The 15,538-nt window shown below is 36.9% G+C and overlaps 1 protein-coding gene across 1 annotated transcript; it reads left to right on the top strand.

Annotated features, from left to right (window-relative positions):
- Positions 1-3,429: 3,429 nt before the first annotated feature.
- IL27 (interleukin 27) lies at positions 3,430-13,808 on the top strand. Its single transcript, XM_087917525.1, has 5 exons — positions 3,430-3,647; positions 6,379-6,578; positions 11,418-11,516; positions 12,889-13,053; positions 13,144-13,808. Exons 1-5 carry the CDS (start codon positions 3,635-3,637, stop codon positions 13,342-13,344), a joined length of 678 nt encoding a protein of 225 aa, XP_087773651.1. The 5' UTR covers positions 3,430-3,634; the 3' UTR covers positions 13,345-13,808.
- Positions 13,809-15,538: the final 1,730 nt, after the last annotated feature.

The raw sequence follows: 15,538 nt of genomic DNA, 5'->3' as shown, positions 1-15,538 counted from the left end.
ACATAGCCAATTCACTGTGGAGATAACTTCCACAGGCAACCAGAGGGAGAGCAAGCAGGCAAGCAAGCAGCAGGCAGAGCTCAGAGTGGTGGTAGCAGCAGTATATAAGGTAGGCAGTGGGGGAGGCTGGGGAAGCTGTGGCATCCCATTTTCACACACCCTTCTGTCACTTCTTGGAGCTCTACCCACTTACTCATTCACCCATTCACTCGGCTCTCCCTTCAGCGGGAGGCCCCTGGCCGCTGCCGCTGCTCTGTGCTCTGCCCGCCCACGCGCAGGCCCACCTGCCCACTCTGCTCTCCCTCTGGCTGCCTGTGGTAAGTTGTCCCCACAGCGAATTGGCTGTGTTGAGTTGTGCACTGATGATTTGGTGGTAGTAAGTTGGCAGAGGCAATTTGGCAATGGTGAGCTGGCAGCGGTGAGCTGGCTGTGCTGAGATGGCTGCACCAAGTTATCTAGACACTTTAAAGTATTATCTTCCTATTGCCCTAGAGAATGTTGTAAGATCAATTACCCTAAAACAGGGGTCCCCGACCCTCAGGCTGTGGCCTACCACCAGGCCGCAGCGCATTCAGAACCATACTGCGGAAGTGGCGGGCTAGCACATGTACATTCAGAACTATCCCCTCCCTCCCCCAACCCCGCCAGTATGCAAAACCAGAAAGTTCGGACACTGCGCTCTAAAATAACAACCTTACTATTTTCCGGGAAACTTTTCACATCCCTGATTACCTAAATTAACAATAGACCTATTGAGCAAGTCATCACCTTTAAGTATCTAGGCATATACTTTAAATCATCACTGGATCAATTAAGCAAAGAATCACATAAGAATACAAAAAGCATCTTTTGCCATTATTGCATATGTGTGTCAACACAGTAATAACTATGTAAGAACAGCTATCACATTTTTCAAGATAAATTTCTGATGTCAGTTATTTATGCCCGTGATATAAAGATACTTTTAGATCAGAAGCTATCCAATCCAAATTTTTAAAGGACATAACTTAGATTCCTTATTTCACCCTTAATTTTCTTACTCAGCTGTAATTAGGCTACATCTCCAATAAGGCTACTAATTTTTTACGAATAGACATGGCTTTCAGAGATCACCCACTACTTTTCCTTACACTATTAATTGCTTCATGATTTTCTGTATACATAATTTATATGTTTTATATTTGATATGTTGCAATATCTTCTTTTAAATATTAGTCTTGGATTATAAAATGAAAGGATTATGTGGACAATAAGTTGAAGATAGGCAAGGAACAACAAGTGGAAATCATGCTAGACAGAAAAGAAGGGTCAATCTTGGAAAAAGACTAAGGCTTAGGTAAATCAATTACACTAGCATCCAAAAAAGCCTTGAGTTTAGTTAGCAGATTCCAGACATTTGTATTTATTGGGGAAAGTATTTTCAAAGAAATGAACTCAAAAACAACACTGGTATAGATATTGATTGATCTCTCAGGTGCAGATTGATTTAAACTTTTTGATAAATTAATTGATATGGTAGATTATTATCTGATTCATACTATACTTCAGCTCCAGGGCTTTGCACCAGTGGTCTATTCTTCTGGAATTATTCCAGGTTTTTCTGGAATGATTTTTGTTTTTAAAAATGGGAGTCAAAATAGGTGAAGCTAGGAGGGGTATTGTTTCTTTATTTACAATATTTTTATATTTCCCATGCCAAAGATTTTGGATGATGCCCAATTAAAACATTTGAACCAAGATATAATTGAAAACGAACAATTTCATATCTATACAATAGTAATACGACTCTCCTTTGGTAAGTAATAGTTGCAGCCCAGTGAAATGTTTTGATGGAATGAGTCATTTGAAATCATGACTAAACTGCCAGTTTGAGTCTGAAGAGAAACTGAAAATTAGATTGAAATCTTCCTTGATGACATAAACATAAGGGAGTTTCATGACCACATGAATCTCCTGAATCATAGATTCAGGAAAGATTTTTATAAGCAGGACTTTTTTGCTTTATTAAAGGTCAAATCAAGATTTATTTAACATTAATAGCAGTTAGCTGTCCTGCTGTGTTTAGGACAGCCTTTCCTAACCAGATTAGGTGTATTATATTGAATCATTGATTATGCTGGCTGGGATATGATCCTAATCAAAACTAGACCTTCAATTGCTATTAGTATTTCTGTTGTAAATGTCTTCAGAAGGGCAGCTTTTATTAAGACTTTAGCCCAAAAGGAAAAAAAAGTTAACACCTTTTCTCACCTCCTGGAAAATTCTTGCTGCAGACCTCTATCAACTAAATCCACGTTCCCAACTCATTTACTTTCGTGTATGAACAAAAGTGATTATTAACTAAACCATGAAGAGATGCAATAGGAAGTTTCCTCTGTGGGAGCCTTTTGGTACTGGACTGATTTAACTCATAGTTTCAGGTCATAATTCTTGTAAACATTATTTTTAGTAACAACTTCCTGAAATGATCTATAGAAATTTATCTAAGTCAGCATTCCACTTCTAACTTTCATGGTAGGTTTGTAGTGATCATTTATTCATCTCCTACAGTGGCAACTACTAGAGGTTTTGGGTTGTAAGTGGGAAACCCGGCTTCCAGTTTCATCTCTGTGCTGAATCATCATGAAACACAAAGATAATTCTACTGAGATAACCATCTCTAATGTTTTGCATATCTAAGACAAGTCTATTAATAAACAGTTTAATCCTATCCTTCCTCCAAATAGAGTCATATGGGAGCAGATCTACACATTCTTGGTATAATAGGTTTTCTTGTATAGATAAGATATTACATTCAAGATAATTTCAAATTCATTTGCTGTTCAGAGGGCACATGGCAAACAATATAGTGAAATATAAGTTGTGTTTATGAATAAGTACAATACACAGTTCCTAAACTTTGGGAAATTATGATACTGTAGCATTCTAGTACTTCTGTTTCCTACAAGTTGGAAGTAGGGAGTTGGTCACCTCCCTACTTTTTGCACTATTCATCTATTTTGTACTTTTCATCCATCCATCTATCCATCTGAAAAAGACTTGTTCTCTACTGTACAGATCACAAAATCAAATTGTACAGGACACAAAGTCTAACCTGCAAGAAGGCAGATTCTGTTTGCTTTAAACTAGGATACTTCATGGAACATGGGATTGAGCTAAAATGTCCATGATTAGGAGAAACTAAAAGAAAGGACTTTGGTTATTGGCAATCAGTAGATTGAAGAATGTGGTTGCTTATCTATAGAGTCATTTTAGTCAGTAGGCAGTTTCAGAAAAGTCCGTGTTGAGAGAGAGAGAGAGAAGAATCTGAAGTATAAGGAGGACCTTATTCACATGACCAAGGCCGTATTTCCTTTTTCCTCAGAGAAAAAAAAGAGGAACTTTAAAAAAATATTTGCTGTTCCAATACATTACTCTTCCGCCCTGAAACTCTAGTAAGAATAACTGGGGGTAGAGGGTTTTTTTGCCCCTGAAACCAGATAATCAAAACTCCAAACTGCAGTGTAATCTTGGACATTTTGTGTCCCACGAAAATGAAAGCTGGTGTTCTTCAAAAGGCCCCCAGAATGGGCTGCAGGATTAGACTTCTCAAAGAGGTGAATAGAGATCCCCCCACGAAGTGGAAAGCATCAGGATGTGTCCAAGCGGTAAGATAAGAAAAAAAAATGCTTTTACCTGTTGTTCTTATGTGAAAAGATGCTTATTTGTGTTTCTTGCCATGGAAGCCGGCCTGGCTGAGTCAATGACTAGAAGAATTATCACGAGGATCGTATTAGCTAAAAGGAGCATAAGGCACCTGAGATAGCAGTTTTAAATGATGTAGTTTGGCATAATCTGAAGTATAAACTTTAATATGCATTTCAAGCTTAACAGGACATAGATTTCAGTTCAGAAACATCCTGGATCAATTGGTTGATTAATTGATTATGTGTTATTCTTTACTCTTAACAACCACAAAAATAGATTTTTCCGTCATGATCCATTCCTAACTTTGTCCTTCAATGGTGTACTCAATACTGGAGTTCATCCACCTTGCTGCTGTCATCCTTGGTCATCCGGTTGTTCTGGTCATCTCTTTTCTTCTTTTATTTAAAATAAACTTTATTGAATTTTTATTATATTAAAACATAAAAAATATATCACTCAATAACGTCTATTTGTGGTGCTTTTCGTATAACAATCATTTGTGCAATATTTACAGATATTAATTTGTGCATAATTATATTCTTATAGATAGAATAAGAATATAATCATCTCTTTTCTTCTATCATTCCCAGTTTTTAAATCTTCTCCAAAAGAGCTGGGTTTTCCCATAATGTATTTGAACTAGGATAAATTGAACTTTCTCATTTGAATCCTGAGAGAAACTCTGGGTAGATTTGTTTGATGATCCATTGATTTGTTTTCTTAGCTGTCTACAGTAATTCTCAGGAGTCTTCTCCAATATCAAAGCTGAATAGGTAGATTATCTCAGCTTTTGGACATAATGCTTTTACAGGAGATGTCTGTTTAGTTGATAATGTGTACTACTCCACCTACTTCAAAATATGAATCAGATGTCCTTATTAAAAACCAGTTCTGATGACATTACAGGTCTGGATCAGAGGTTATCAACAGTCTTTATGTGCACAGTTGAGTTTTGGTGGAGGAAAGTGAGGATATACTGTAAAAATAGATATTTGTTCAAGAATATTTAGTTTATTACGATGATGATGATGATGATGATGATGATATCCCTTTAGCTGAGTTTCATTCTTGTTGATGGGTCAGGTCTCTCCATATCTTTTGACTTTTCTTTGAGTTTTTCTACGCTCTGGCTGTTGTCAGCTTTAATACTGTACTATCGTTTACCTTCAGAGAAGGAAAGAATATTTGGATTTTCTATCATAGGCAACAGAGAATTCTACAAAATAATCATCTGAGTACTGTAACTGATTGAATGATTAAGATGTAGCCTTCCCATTTCCTTTTGAAAACAATAATGCACGAGCATCAGATTCAGAGAGGATCAAATATTTGATCAAGGATCTTCAACTTGTATCACTGCTATAATCCAAGACTTTCTTAAACTGCCTCAGATTAAAATTCCCAACACACTTATTCTGGCTGAGGCTAAAAAGACGTTTAGTCAGGCATATGTTTTGATCATCAGATTGGGAAAGGCTAAACGAATGTTTTCATTGTGGCTATTATTGCTACCATTTCAGCTTTGGATTACACCTTTCTTTCCTAGTTCCATCGATTTTCCTAGTAGATTCTCAGCTTTGCTTTGAGGTATATGCAGTTTTTAAGAAATTAACTGAAACTTCAACATCACCAAAAAGCTCTCTGTAGGTAGCATCTATGTAAAATGAAATTCCCCTCAAATGGATTTCCCCAGTATGAATGGTGAGGTGATCATGTAACAAATCCATAAATGAGATCTGGAATCCGCACTGTATATCAGACATTAATATAATTGAGCAAGTCCAGAAGTATTTCACGAGAAGAGTACTACACTCCTCTGCTCACAACAGAATACCCTATATCACCAGACTTGAAATTTGGGCTTGGACAATCTTGAACTACATCGCCTATGGTTGGACTTAAGCTTAGTACACAAAATTATCTGCTACAATGTCTTACCAGTCAATGACTACTTCAGCTTCAGCTTCAACTACAACAATACAAGAAGACACAACTGATACAAACTCAATGTTAACCGCTCCAAACTTGATTGCAGAAAGTACTGCTTCAGCAACAGAGTGGTCAATGCCTGGAATGCACTACCTGACTCTGTAGTTATATCCTCAACCCCCCACTCTTTTAACCTCAAATTATCCACTACTGACCTCACCCCATTCCTAAGAGATCTGTAAGGGGCGTGCATAAGTGCACCATTGTGCCTCCTGTCCCTGTCCTATTGTCCCATTTAATCATACCTATTTTCTGTATTCCTACTCATGTTTATACTTATAACTATTATTTTGTAAGCAATTGACAAATCAAATAAATAAAAAAGAATCTAGGATAAACATATTAATCCTGAGACACTATAGCAGAAATTTTATGGGAAAAACTCACTTCCCAACAGAAGATGAACCAGCTAATTTTAGATTGCGAATTTAATTATTTATGGGAGGATGTCCTACCATTTTTATATTTTTGTCCCCCATTGCTTCAATATACAGGTATGGTTAACATGTAAACACTGAGGTTTATATCTGCAGAAAAAGAAGGGTCTTCAAAGGTTTTGATGTGGATGTGTACCTATTTTTCTCTGATGACACCAGTGTTTTATAAGTATATTATCCTGGCTTAAATACAGTAGCATCCAATTTTCTGACTTTCCCAGTTTCTCTCTAACTTTTTCTCTAACTATCTCAATCTTCTTTCTAGGTGCAGTTCTCCTCCTCCTCCAAGTTCTTCTCAAGTTTGACATCCTTCTTGCTGCCCCTTCAGTTGGACTCCAAGAGGAGAAGGGATCTGGGCTTGAGACCATCTCTGAAAAGAAGCTAGATTTGCAGAAAGAATTTAGCATGAGCCTAAAACTCTCACGGCAACTTCTTCGCAAAACAAAGGCTCTTACAAGATCTTACGTAAGTCTACTACTCTATCTTCTCAAAGACCGTAAGTTCGTAGATACGAATTAGAAGATACCCCAAGGAGAAGGCAGCTCCTACTTTTGAATTATTTCTCTTTTTTCTGTCAATTTATTAACCAAGCATCATTCTTTCTATGGCTACAGTATTCTATTTGGGGCTGCCCTTAAAAACTATTTGCAAACTACAATTGATCCTGTATGCTTACTCCTGTTGCTGGGTGTATATAACATTGATTTTGTGGACCTGCATTGGTTACTATCAGTTTCTGAGTATACTTGAAGATATTGTTTTTAACCTATAAACTATTTTATGGTTTGACATCTGTGTGTCTTGTAGGACTGCCTACTCCGATGAATATAGGGTCGGTGAATTAAATTAGAGAATACGTTAGTGATGTCACATGGGGAAACTGAAGCAAGATATTTCTGCTTTTTTGTGGCAACATCTATTCCATGGAACAAGCTTCAGTTAGAAATTAGATCCCATCCTTGTCATTTGTGTTGGAAGCCCCTTAAAGAGGGGATTGTTTTGAACAGACTTTCTCTGATTTTATCATGCCATCTTTACTTTCTTTTGATAGTTCCTAGAAACATGTTTGAATGCTGGTATTTTACTGTTTTAGAGTGGTTGTATCAAAGATATTTTACTTAGCTGGTTTTTATTGTCTAGCGAAATAGAAATGTGAAAAATAGGTAAACATATATAAATATAAATTAATAAATGTCAGTAAGAATGGAATAATAGTTGTTTCCATCCCTTGAATGGCAGACAGAAGTTGATGATTTGGTCAGAAGAAAGGCTGCAGAGCTCTCAAATCCCTTCTCTGAGAGCCCACCCACCCACCCCCCACCCCCAATGCCAAAAGTAAATGCTCTAACTCTGCCTTCTGCCTTAGTATGCAGTTTAGGAACAATTGCTGCCACCAATATATCATTATTCTGCTCTGCTCCGCCTTGGTCAGGCCTTACTAGGAGTATTGCATTCAGTCCTGCACACACCACTAGTTTAATTGTGGTGGCTGTTATGCAAATATCATGGTTATTAAGCAAGGCAATAATTCCTGTGGGTTGGTTTTGGCAAAAACCAGAAGTAAATGCTGGCTTTTGTTAAAACTGTTGTAAAATGCCAAACGGTTGTAAATGCTAGCCAGTTGCAAAGCGCAAGGGCAGCCATGTGATTATGGGAAATAGAGGGAGGCTGTCAGAACTTCAAATCTGTGGTAACTTCAAATGGTCTCTAAGGAATTGGTAGCAAGTCGAGGATTACCTGTAAAAAGGAAATAAAATTTGTGCCATCACCTAGCTCAGTTATGTTGAGATACAGTACATTACTAAGAAAATCAGACCATATTTTTCAGTGGGGAGATAGGCCAGTCTCTTAATAAACAGAGAGAGAGGTGGATTTTTTTTTTAAAGGGAAAATGGCAGTCACAGTTATACAAAGAAATATTCAGTGGTTGGAAAGAATAAAATATAGGGTGATTTAACTCAGAGATAGATGAACTGCCAAGAGAAAAAATACAGGAGCAGTAAAAATATAAATAGGAAAATACAAATTTTGAAAGAAAAGAAAAGATAGAAAGAATTTGCATAGCTTTTTAAAAAAAATTTTTACCATTCTCTAGAAATCAGATTCTGGAAAATTCTTCCTCCTGAAAGTTTTAATCAGAGGATAGAATAGAATCTTAGTTCTCTCATTGTTCACTCTCATGCACAATGTGCAACTTCTGGCTTATTTGATTTATATTCTACACTTTGTAAAGGGTTTCAAGGTGTTATATTCCACACTCCTTCCTCTTCTTTTCCCCACAATAACCTTATGAGGTGGGCTGAGATTGAATGACTGCCCCAGGTTTACTCAATGATAAGGGGAGACCAAAGAACTGGCCATACATACATAAAGCATACATGGACATGTGGAGAAGAAGTGGAGAAACTTACAAAATTTCCACTCTCACTGAACTAAGCAGATGTTTTAAATATATTATTTCATATATTGGCTAATAAATTGGCCAAATCAATAAAACTGAGCAACTAATTGATAAAATCTAAACAATAGATTTTTTAAAAAAATGTGGTTATCATCCTGTCTTCTAAATGAAAGTTGAATAAAAAGTGAGTTTAAAATTTCAGTCAAAAATTAGATTTGGGTGCGGGAAATAAATTCACAGTAATTTTATGGCTGTTCTTTTTCTTATAAGATTTGATTGAGAAAAGTGCTATGATGCACCCAAAAGTCAATTTAAAAGGTGCTATTGAAGACTGTTTCAGAGTTTTGCTGTGGAAAACTGTTTTCTATTGGAAAATTCAACATTTGGGTCAATTTGTTTTCAGTAGTTTATTATCATTTGGCCCCTAGAGGCCACTGATGTAACATTTTGTGAAAGAACACAACACTTGTGCTTCTTTTTCTCGCACAAGATTTCTTCACTTTCTTATTTATGCATTAACATCCCTTCTCTGTTAGATTAGTTTTTTCAAGGCATTCATCATTTCCAGAGCTGTCCCCAGGGAATGACTGGGGAATTCTGGGAATCAAAGTCCACACAACTTAAAGACATGATAACTGAGAAATGCTCTACTAGAGCAAAATGACAATGAAGGTTTGAAACAACAGAAGAGCAGTTATGCCATGAACATAATTATTCCTAAGGAGTTACTTTCTTGAGAGTCTCCTTACCTAACCTGTATCTCTTTTCCCCATATTTATTTACAAGATAATAGATATAAGTAAAAACATAGTTATGAATACATAGATACATACATATAAGAAGAAGAAAAAGAAACAATAGGACAGGGACGATAGGCACATTGGTGTGCTTATGCACGCCCCCTACAGACCTCTTAGGAAAGGGGTGAGGTCAATAGTAGACAGTCTAAGGTTAAAGTTTTGGGGGTTTGGGGAAGAAACCACAGAGTCAGGGAGAGTATTCCAGCCATTGACCACTCTGTTGCTGAAGTCGTATTTCCTGCAATCAAGTTTGGTGCTGTTAATCTTGAGTTTGTGTGCTACTGTGTGCTCTTGTATTGTTATGGTTGAAGCTGAAGTATTCATTGACAGGTAGGGCATTGCAAAGTCAATGGAAAAACCAGATTCACGTGCTAATTTAAAATTTTAAAACTGCAATGATTTACTTAACAACTGTGAGAAGAAAGGTTGCAAAATGGGGCAAAACTCACTTAACACTTGTCTTGCTCAGCAATGGAAATTTTGGGCCCAATTGTGGTCACAACTTAAGGACTCTCTGTATATTCCATTTTGGACTCAAATCTTCACAAGGTATCTCCCAAGTAATCTTACCACATAAGATTTTGTTAAAATCAGACAGAACAAATCCATAAGGTATATCAGCATCTTAAAGGAATGGCAGAGAAACTGAAGTTTTGAGTTGGTTCCATCAAATCTTTCTCCAAATCTGGAACTTTTCTGTTTTGTAATGTGAAATTAGGAACTGGGAATTAGTAATGTGGAATGTAGAATAATACAGACAGCCTCAATAAATGAGACTGAGAAGCCAATGTATATTGCTTGCCTTGAAAAGAACTGCTCAGATCAGAGGTGGTATTCAGCAGGTTCTAACCAGTTCTGGAGAACCAGTAGCAGAAATTTTGAGTAGAAATTTTGGAGATTTTACAGTATCCTTCCCCTGCCACGTCCACCAAGCCACACCTACAGAACTGGTAGTAAAAAAAATTAAATCCCACTACTGGCTCAGATGTGCTTTTTTTGGCACTGAATTACAAAGAAAGCTTGCTGTTCATAAAACAGCTCTGCTTCTGTTCAGGAGTTACTATAAATATTTGTAGCCACCACATTTGTAGCCGGTAGATTTTCACTTATGACTGGTCACTTAGCAATTATTTGTGATTATGACAGATCTGAAAAAAATTGCTTATGACCCAGATTAAAAGATCACCTATCCAGACTCCATGTGACTACATTTTGGATGTTCACTAACCAGCCTGCATTTATGGCCATTTGCAGCATCCTGAAATCATGTGCCTGCATTGTATGATGTTTCTGTTGAAAATCAGAATCTGTATCTGGTTTTTGACAAAAATGCACCCAGAGGGAATAATGCGTTTCCTTAATCACCCCAGTGTTACCTTAAGAGCCACCTTTTATGATCCTTATAGCTTGCAACTATAACGGGCAGGCTCCATTAGGGTTATAACTAGAGATACTGAGTCTTGGAAAATATACTTGACTTCACAAAGAGCTTTAGTATTACATGTCCTTATCACTCAAAACCTCTTGGAAGGTTAACTCAGAGGTGGTATTCAGCAGGTTCTGACCGGTTCTGGAGAACCGGTAGCAGAAATTTTGAGTAGTTCGGAGAACTGGTAGCAGAGATTTTGAATAGATCGGAATACCACCTCTGATTGGCCCCACCCCCATTACTCTCTGCCTCCTGAGTCCCAGCTGATCACCTGGGTCTTCTTTTGTTGCCCTGCACAGGAGAATGGACCTGGAAAGCAGGTTAGTGGGGTGGGGAGGGAATGGGAATTTTGCAGTATCCTTCCCCTGCCACACCCACCAAGCCATGCCATGCCCATCAAGCCATGCCCACAGAACCGGTAGTAAAGTATTTTGAATTCCACCACTGGGTTAACTGTTAGAGATCTCTTGGAACCTTGGCCTTCTGCATTTTATCCCACTTCCCTCAGGAATCCAGCAGTAAAAGGGAAATATTCTGGTTCAGCATTCTTGGAATGATAGCTCTGAGTTATTCAATAATCATACCGTTCTCTATTCAAGTAACATATGCTTCTTAATGCTCTACTACAAGATTGGTTGAAAATCTATTTACAATCATACTCTCTCTTTTTCCAGCTTTTGGTCCGTTTACCTGGAGTTGAGGTCCCTCTTATTTCCCACTTGAGGCATCTTCCCTCAAACAGCCTTGATTTTCAGACATGGAGCTCTCTTTCAGTAAGAATACATACATATATTTTTTACCTTTGCACTTTGTACTATGCAATAAAATTCTCGAAGTTCTTCTAAAGGCCAATAAAAGAAACAGTGGCATTTATTACAAGCACCAATCACAAAATACATCAGGTTGAGCCCGGACTAAGCTTTGTGTAATTTGGGCTACAAAACATGCGGAATGTCCAGCAATGAATTAGCTTTCAATACCTCTGTCACCATATAATACCCCTGTGGATTTTTGAACTGTAGATATGATCTCATCTTTCAAAAGTCAGAACACATCAGTTTTTAATGTGCTCCCCAAGTGCCAAATTTGGTATAAGGCATTTGAATGAAGGCAACTGAAGTATCACTGCAAAGTTCCTCTCTTGTTGGTGATCAATGCCTACAGGAAAAGGAACAACAAGCTAATGTCAGAGCAACTTGATGGTTGAAAGCCAGAAATAATGGATCCAGTTCGCTAGGAAAACAAGATACTTAACAGCTGGAAAGAAGGCAGTACCTATTCACCGACTTATATAATTTAACCTGTTTTTCTATCAAACCCACTGTCTCCACAAAGAATGCTAACAATTGTAATTTCATTATAGTGCAAAGAATGCCAAGTAATCCTCAGAGAGAACTTTAAAAACTAAAAGGTTTTAAGAAGAGATTGAGCAACTAGGTGGCTGAAATGGTAGAGTTTCCTGCTTGAGAAGGGATTGGACTAGAACAGTGGTCTCTAACCTTGGCCACTTTAAGCCTGGTGGACTTCAACTCCCAGAATCCCCCAACCAGCAAAGTTGAAGTCCACCAGGCTTAAAGTGGCCAAGGTTGGAGACCCTTGGACTAGAAGACTTCCAAGCAGTAGTGGGATTCAAATTTTTTTATTACCGGTTTGATGGGCATGGCTTGGTGGGAGTGGCAGGGGAAGGATACTATAAAATCTTTAGTCAGAGGTGACATTTGCCGGTTCTCCAAACTATTCAAAATTTCCGCTACTGGTTCTTTAGAACTGGTCAGAACCTGCTGAATACCACCTCTGCCTCCAAGGTTCCTTCCAACTATTATTCTGTAGTCTGTTATTTTGATTAGTTTTGCTTGGAATGAAAATTTTTGGATCAAAAATGCTTATTAAATTGTCTGATAAGTTTCACCAGGCAATATAGATATGGAGCTAAGTAAGCCATTTTCAGCCAGAATATGGTAAACAACCACAAGTAACATTTTCTCCCTAGAGTGAAGTTACTCCTGTCTCCAATTCTTAATGTGTTTATTGAGATAGACGATAAGGAGCAGAATCATTTCCCTAATATTTTTCAGAACTGTTATTTTTGACAATAATGCCTGAATACCTCAGTGGTTGACTTTGTTTTGTTTTCGTTCTCTCCAGGATGCCAAACGATTGTCGCAGATAGCCAAGACCATTTCATTTTATCACAAGTTAGTACAACAACTGACAAACTTTGAAGCAATCAAAGAAAATTCCAAATTCTCCTCTCAGTTTGAAGGTATCGATATTGACCTCCGAGATCTTGGTTATCAAGTGGACTACCAGGTAGCTTACCACTCTTTTTGGGGGAGCACAGATGAGGGGAAGATGTCCTTTGGTTTTGGCTGTATTATTCAGTTTTCATTTTTCCTACAGATTAAATCTGGGGGCCTATCATCTGATATCCAGCCTATATCAACTCCTCAGATCCTTCAACACCACAGGCAGTGGACGAACCGCCAAGAAGTATATATTGTCCTTCGTTCTCTTGAAAGCTTCCTGCTTCGGGTTGCACGAGATTTTTGGATGCTCAGGATGAGGATGTCTAAAGTGGTTTCACCTTCCAAGATTTTCTAATCTTAACATTTCCTCTTTTAAACTCCATCACCTGATTCCAAACAACTAAGGAATACTGACATCCTGATATCTCGGTGTTCATGCTGTTCTTTAAATTATATAAAATATCTAATTTATATATCTATTTATTTTTTCTAAATATTTTATTATTTTAACTTATTTGTTAAAGCAGTGTTTTGGCCAGTTCACATATACAACTGTTCAGTGAATGCACTTTCAATGTAAAAGTTATTGTTTTTTAAAGGTCAGAAAAAATTGCCAGCTAGTTTGCAGGGAATTTTAAATATTGTGTTTATCCATAAAAATATGGATGGCTACTATTTTATCTATTTTTTTAAAATGGCTAGTTACTCAAATGGGCCAGAGAATTTTGAAGGTATCTACAGAAAGATATACAGTATAAATGTATAATCCCAATGGATTATGGAGAAACTATTCTTAAATTTTCTAAAACAGATCTGAGAAAATGTTTTGAGTGATACTGCCTTTTCAAAGCTTGAATTGATCATTTCATGATTTTAAATTTTGGTTAATAAAAATATTATTTTAGTTAAATTTGATTGCCTGATTTATTTGTGGTATCTTTAAATGATCAAAAGAGAGTTTGTCATTTCATATAATTAATTGATTAATCAATTAGTTTAAACCTAAAATCCAATGCCAATATATTTAAGGAGTATCTAACATTGTATTACATCTATTAGATCTATGAATATGAGTTATATATTCATCAGCAAAAGGAAATTTCCTGTTGCTGGCTGAATTCACCTGGTCGAGGTTTCCTGTTTGGCCCCAATTCCATTATGAAAAACCCTACTCTCTTTCCCAAGATCTTTATCTTGGCTTCTTTCTTCAGATTTTACCTTTCCCCTCTCAGAACTCCCTTCTATGGTCAAGAAATTATGATTAGTTCTTATCCATAATCAGTAGACTAGTGCTGAGATCTATATTTATAAGGTTTGTTACCTCTGACCTTATAGAAATGTTCAAAATAAGATGCTAGATTCAATTTTGGGAAGAAAATTTAAATAACAACTCTCTAATTTGTAAACCTCAGTTGAAAAATTTCAAATAAATTCTCAGGTTAAAAAGGACATGAGTGTCTTCCCAGATCCTGGGAAGGAGCCAACACCTCTCCCAATCTGGAGATTCATCAATATCTGGATTAAAGAGATAGATGTCAAAGAGGAAAAGTACAGTTTGAAACAGCTGGACTTTCCTATTGCCCAAACCAGAACAATTCTGGAAGACACTTGACAGGGTCATAGGATATAGGGACTGCCAAAATAATGGAAAAGCACCAGGCCCAGATGGACTTCCGGCAGAATTTTATAAAACATTACAAGAATTGTTGAACCTTCCATTGCTAGAAGTTATGAATGAAGTTATGCTAAAGAAGAAGATACCTAAATCATGGTCAGAAGCTTATATTACACTTGTCCTAAAAGAGGAGGCAGATCCATTACAAATTAAGAACTACAGACCTATTTCCTTACTAAACGCAGATTATAAAATTTTTGCTTCAATATTAGCAGAAAGACTTAAAAAATACTTAAACAATTTTATTTATCCTGATCAAAATGGATTTCTGCCAAAGAGACAAATTAAAGACAATATGAGAGTAATCTTGGATACCTTGGAATACTATGAGGCACATCCTGAAAAACAAATGGCTTTGATATTTCTAGATGCACAGAAGGCATTTGATAATGTGAATTGGCGATTTATGTTATTACAGCTGAAACAGATGGGCTTTGCTAAAAAATTTATTCAAGCAATAGAAGCCATATATCATAAGCAAACGGCAAAGGTAATGATAGAGGGAGAACTGACAGACTCTATTGAGATAAGAAAAGGAACAAGACAAGGGTGCCCACTATCACCTCTGTTGTTTGTATTAACCTTGGAAGTGCTAAACAGAAATATTAGAGAAGAAAAGAATATTAAAGGGATGAAAATTAAAAAGAAAGAATTTAAGTTGCAAGCATTCGCAGATGATCTGGTTTTCATTTTAGAAGACCCACTAGAAACAGCATCAAAATTGATAGAAAAGATAGAGGCGTATGGAAAGGTGGCTGGTCTGAAAATAAATAAAGATAAGACAAAGATCTTGACAAAGAATATGCTATCAAGACAAAAGGAAGAACTGGCAGACCTATTGAAAATTCAGGTCATGAATAAGATTAAGTACTTG

The sequence above is a fragment of the Pseudonaja textilis genome, chromosome Z (assembly GCF_049901715.1).
Source record: "Pseudonaja textilis isolate UNSWEBS1 chromosome Z, rPseTex1.2, whole genome shotgun sequence".
In the NCBI taxonomy this organism is placed as follows: Eukaryota; Metazoa; Chordata; class Lepidosauria; order Squamata; family Elapidae; genus Pseudonaja; species Pseudonaja textilis.
The sequence above is the reverse complement of the archived record's forward strand: the minus strand, read 5'-3'. Positions and strand labels throughout refer to the sequence as shown.